The sequence below is a fragment of the Cyprinodon variegatus genome, unplaced genomic scaffold (genome assembly GCF_000732505.1).
Source record: "Cyprinodon variegatus isolate N-32 unplaced genomic scaffold, C_variegatus-1.0 Scaffold561, whole genome shotgun sequence".
Lineage (NCBI taxonomy): Eukaryota > Metazoa > Chordata > Actinopteri > Cyprinodontiformes > Cyprinodontidae > Cyprinodon > Cyprinodon variegatus.
This window is the reverse complement of record NW_015151014.1, coordinates 237,588-243,030: the sequence shown is the minus strand read 5'-3', so window position 1 is coordinate 243,030 and position 5,443 is coordinate 237,588. Positions and strand designations below refer to the sequence as shown.

At 37.4% G+C, this 5,443-nt stretch overlaps 1 protein-coding gene across 1 annotated transcript in view; it reads right to left on the bottom strand.

Annotated features, from left to right (window-relative positions):
- Positions 1-343: 343 nt before the first annotated feature.
- Positions 344-5,443, bottom strand: part of aqp9 (aquaporin 9) — a 34,354-nt gene continuing 29,254 nt past the window's right edge. The window contains exon 6 of the mRNA XM_015391805.1: positions 344-1,137. Coding sequence (XP_015247291.1) covers positions 978-1,137 — 160 coding nt within the window. The 3' untranslated portion in view covers positions 344-977. The remainder of the gene's footprint in view (positions 1,138-5,443) is intronic.

Sequence of the window (5,443 nt, the reverse complement as noted above, 5' to 3'; positions counted from 1 at the left end):
CTGGCCAGGCTATAATTTTAGATTTTACAGTAGTAGCGGTTAAAAAATTCCCCATGATAGGTCTTTGACTCATCCTTGGCAGGTTCTTTGCTGGTACCCAGCAGATCCGTGAGGGTAAATCCCCTGTGATGATGCTGTCAGTCAGGCAATACCCCTAGCAGCCAGATTGTATCCCTGAAATACCCTATATTTCAATAAATGGCTGGAATTACAGTGAACATTGACACTCGCAGCAGAAAGAGGGGAGCTACTCCAGCGGCTGGAATTTGGAGGGAAGTTGGCAAAAACCAGAGGCCATTCGGCTGTCTTTTGGCCTAAAGGGGAACTTTTAAACCGCTACATCTGTACAAACAAAAATAGCCCGAAATTATCCTTTAATCCAACGAAGGCTTAAATGTCCTGAGCTGTAATTGTTTTTAACACTGTGAAACAGTTTTGACTGAACACCAAACATTTTCCTAAATGAGAGATGTACCCTAGTTTTAAGAAGTAACCCCCCCAAAAATATCTGGAAAAATAGTTATTACGGTACTATTTGTATTTACGGCTGACTTAAAATAAAAGCAGCACGATTTCAGACCTAATAAAGCAACAAACAAGTACCTTTAATGTGCATGAAAAATACAAAGTAAAAAAAGTAAAGTCTCTCCTACCCTTGAAAGTTATTAAATAAAAAATGCACAGAAACAAATTTCCATAATAAACGGTCACATTTTAATACTGAATCCTGTGTTGTTTGATTGTTTGTCATCAAAAATACTGCAGCAACTTGAAGAATCCATTGAAAATCAGGACTGACTGGGATATGAATTTATTCAAATGGCTTTATTGAAAAGGTATATCTTTTCAGATTTTCCTAATTAATTTTTTTGGATGGAAAGCGAACGGTCTTCAAACTTGACAACAAAGTCCAATGGATTGTTTAAAATTTTCATTTTTTTTGGAATCTTAATGCATTTTTGTTTAGATTCTTTACTTTAAGTCAGAGTAATGCTTTCATATTTGTCCCGAATGTTGTTTTCCTGTTTCTGAGGCTCCGGTTGGTGCAAATCAATGAGGAGGAAGTAAATCCCAGCACCAACAGCTCCACCAACCATGGGTCCTACTACAGGGATCCACCACCAGCAGCCCCCGGCTCTGCACACACAACAATGATAGGAGAGATTATTACAGCCACACATGAACCAGCATATGCTTTCTTTACTGATCTATGCTATGCTAAAAATACTCCAAATGGTAAACATTTTGCAAACTCTATCCCTGTGAAAAGTTTCTTTGCCATTTTGTAACTTATACCAAAAAACTTTTAAAGTATAAAGCAGGCTATTATTTTGACAAATACTGTTGGCAATCCAAGAGAGGTCAACCCTCTAACTCAGGGGTCAGCAACCCAAACTGCTCAAAGAGCCATATTGGACCAAAAAAAAAACAAAAACATAAAACAAATCTCTCTGGAGCCGCAAAAATATACAAGTCTTCTATAAACCTCGTATGGCAACATGGGTTCTATGTGTATTATCCTACTATAGAAAAGGACTATGTGGGCCTAAATATATAATAAGCATCCATGATTAAATGTTAGTCCTGGAGCAAATGTCACATAGTAGCATGAGGAGAGGGAAGGGCAGTGAACGCTCCCATTGCGCGGGTTAAATTTTGTTGCATTGGTAAAATGATAGAAACAAGATAAAGGAATCTTTCTATGGTGGACGTGTTTCTGTTGGGAGGAGTTGATTGAGTCATGTGGAACCAAGCAGGAAATGACATCCATCAGAGCAGAGCTCTCTAACCCCGAAATCACACATGCATCCGTCACCATGCAGCGTTCCTTGGTGTGATTTATGTTTTTAGGATTTGGGGAAAAAAAGGAAGAAAGTTCACATACCTGCATCAACGGGCTACCTGTCTGAGCTGTTGACGTTTTTTTTTTCCTGCTTGAAACAAAACTAGCAGCAGTAGTGGAGTTTGGATATGCAATCCACTTCTTAAATCTATCTTTGCTCTCCTCTAATTTATCCAGAAGTTCTGCAATCGCATTCTTTCTCTCACAAACAACATTGTGATCGGCTGCAAATTTAGCCTTCCCTGGAAATGCCTTTCTAAATGACTGTTTTTATTATTTGAAAAATGTTCATGCCAAAGCAAAAATGGTGGCAATCCTTCCGCATTGATAAGGAAAGCAAATGATTTGGTCCATTCTTCTTTGAATCCCCTGTTTTCATCAGGTATCTTCCTTTTTATCCCTTTGGGATAAAATTATTGGATTTCTTTGCCTGGCACCGTGCTGCGCTGAGACGTGTTGCAGGCTTTGACCACTGATATCTATGACACACATTTCCGCTGAAATAAATGTTTACATATATTGTTTAAATGTATTTATTATACAAATGTTTACAGCATTGGGAAACATTACTACCGTCTGTTTGAGCTCCCACACACCATATTAAAATAAACAAACCAAAAAAATCTATTTTTCATACATTTATGAAAAAGCTCCAGGGAGCCTCAAGGGGGGTGCTAAAGAGTTGCAATTGGCTCTGGAGTCACGGATTGCCGACTCCTGCTCTAACTCATTGAGTTAAAGGGATTTAACTACTTGCTTTATAAAAATGCATGGAATCCAGCGATCAGTTATGCATGCAGCTTTTACAAACATATAAAATGTGTAACAAAAAACAAAATGCTTATTTGAGAAGCATAGGCACTTCCACCATGCACTCCAAAAAGCAAACCAGGGGCTTAGTAAATATCATTATGTTAGTATGTCAAATTACCTTGATACAATCTTTGAATATTATTAAGGTGCTTATTGAATTTGGATATATTAAAATAAATGTCTAAAACTTTACCAGATGTTTAGGTTTACGGCATTTCTTTTGCCCTTGTTTTTGATTAATTTTCAGAATAACTTTAGTATTTGAATTAGAATACCCATTTTTACAGTATTTAATAGTTGTGAAATTAAATCAAAATAATAATATATTTTTCTTTTGTTGGTACTTTTTCCTTCAAGTTGCTAAGGGGACTTTAAAGGGGTGCCAAAGTGTTGCCCACGGGTGCCTAGGAGCCCTAAGCCATCTTCTGAAAACAGAACTCCCCAGTGGTCTAAGTTTGAAATGTTATTTGGTCCTGTTGCTCTTCTTATTTAATAACACATGCATCTATAGAGATTTCAAAAAAGATATCTAAAAGAAAATTTGAAAGAAAATTGAGACGGGGTGCTGGCTTGCTACATAATGTCACTGACAGATTTTGCATCTTGTCTGCCATGTGGGGGAAAAGGGGAAGGAATGAAGCTTGGGTGACTATAGGCAAATGGCTTGGTGTGTTCCTAGTTCTCCCTCAAAGTCTTCTGTGGAGGAGAGATGGTTATAAGTATCTGTGTTTTAGGGCATAAACCATGGTACACTGGAAAAATGTTGAGCAAAAATCAAGTATAAACTTACTCAAAGGAGGTGTTGTTCAGATAGAAGTTAATGCCATTTAAACTGAAATGGGTCTAAGATCCCTCAATATAAGGGTTTATAGTATCAAGATAAATTAAGATTTTTGACCCCACCCTCTCATTATCTTATCCCAGATAACAGTGTAGCCCTTAGAAGCTCTGTCTGTCCGTCATGTGTCCTCATTCTGATTCACTTTGAACGTATTATTTGAGCCCGACGGAGATTACTGAGGACGGCAGATCAGTGTCATCACCTGAGCCTTTAATGGAGGTAAAAGGATTGATGAACAAATGTAAACAGTTGGGCTGAGCAGACTTTGTCTCCTTTGTGGGTAGTCAGGAACCTGAAGAAGGGAGACGTCTGGATTATAGTCTTAAATCTAAGATGATCAGCTCAGGGGATTGACGCTCTCTAGGTTACAACTATTTTATGAGCACATCCTGAAAACACTATACATTAACATACATTGTTTTGGTAGGAAGTGATTCACATATTGTATCTGTTAATCTTAAGGTAGTTGAAGGACCAATTCAGGAAAAATATCTTTTAAATTAAGTAGTTAGATTTCAATTTATATAGAATCTTACCAAAAAAGTAACTGTTTTTACACATCCTCTTATTAACTGATCATCCCTTTTCCTCCAGCCTGCACTGGTATGGACTCGCCAAAGGCACTTTTATTATCCAAGCAGTGTTTTGTTCTCAGTTTGACAACCATAACAACCACTCTCAATGCATTTAAGCAGTGACATGCACAGACGCTTTCAAGGGCAGGGGTTAAAAAGATTGGTACGGGGGGGTCAAGGATGACGGCCAATGAGGGCAAAGGCTCAAACAGCATGTATTTACCAACGATCAAACCAGGCAACCTGACAAGAGCAACCAGAGGAATGTATCCCAGCCTTCTATTGATCATACAATATTGGCTCTGAATTGGGAAGACTCTGTTTAGTAAAACTATAGTTAAAAAAGAGATCACCAGTCTTTACTTTTTTATTTCTAGGTAATTTTTCGTAAAAGTTTAAGGTCAGTTAAGCAAAAATCTGAAAAAATCTTCAAGGCCAAGTGGGATAAGACAAGTAGTGCTGAGAATAAATTGTGAATGTTTGTGTTTGCTTGAAGCAGGAGATGAGAAACTGCCATGTTGTTGAATGCATATGTAATGCCAGCAGATGGCAACAGTCTACAACGATGGGGCTTGGTGCAAAAATTCTTTTCATTCCCAAAAAGGACTAAGCACATACTACCAGGAGAAAAGCTTTCTGTATATGGCTTTATTTTAAGATGAATATATTTGGTTTTTTTTATAGGCATAGTACATGACAAACACAATGTGTATTAATGGCTGCATATTCCAGCAAATAGAGAAAAATATTTAATAACTGCTGGGATTTGAAATATTAATTATCATTAAATAGCACTGAATTAAAACATATCTTTTAAAAGACAACTCTATGGGTTTGATTGTTCTTAGGGAATCAATTTAGGTTATCCCATTATTGTAGATGTTCAAGCACTGTTTGCAGAAATGTTGGAATGAACATGTTTTAAAAAAACAGTTTGAAGAGTTCATCTCACAGAGCAAAAATAATCAGTTTTTTTTTTAAAGTGGTCTTGGTTTGTATTTATACAAATCATTTAAAGTTATTATAGCTGACAATTAATTAATTAATTAATTTTCTTTTTCATGTCCTAGTGCCCATAAACCTTAGCCTGGGTGCCATTCCGAACTTAGTCCCGCCCACAACGTTTGAGGTCGGGAGTATGCTCGCACAATATCTGGCAGGCCAATCAAATTGTCAGGGCGGCCTTTATCAGATGATGGACAGATGATCAACAGTAACGTAATCAACCACGTCACCAAAGCATGCTTGGGTGACAACAACAATGGCTGCTGCTGGAGAGTTGAGGTGTGTAGATTCTGCTATTAGGTCTGTTCTAGAAGATATCGACAGCAAATTAATTTTAAAAGAGGAACAGAGAAACGCGATCAAGGC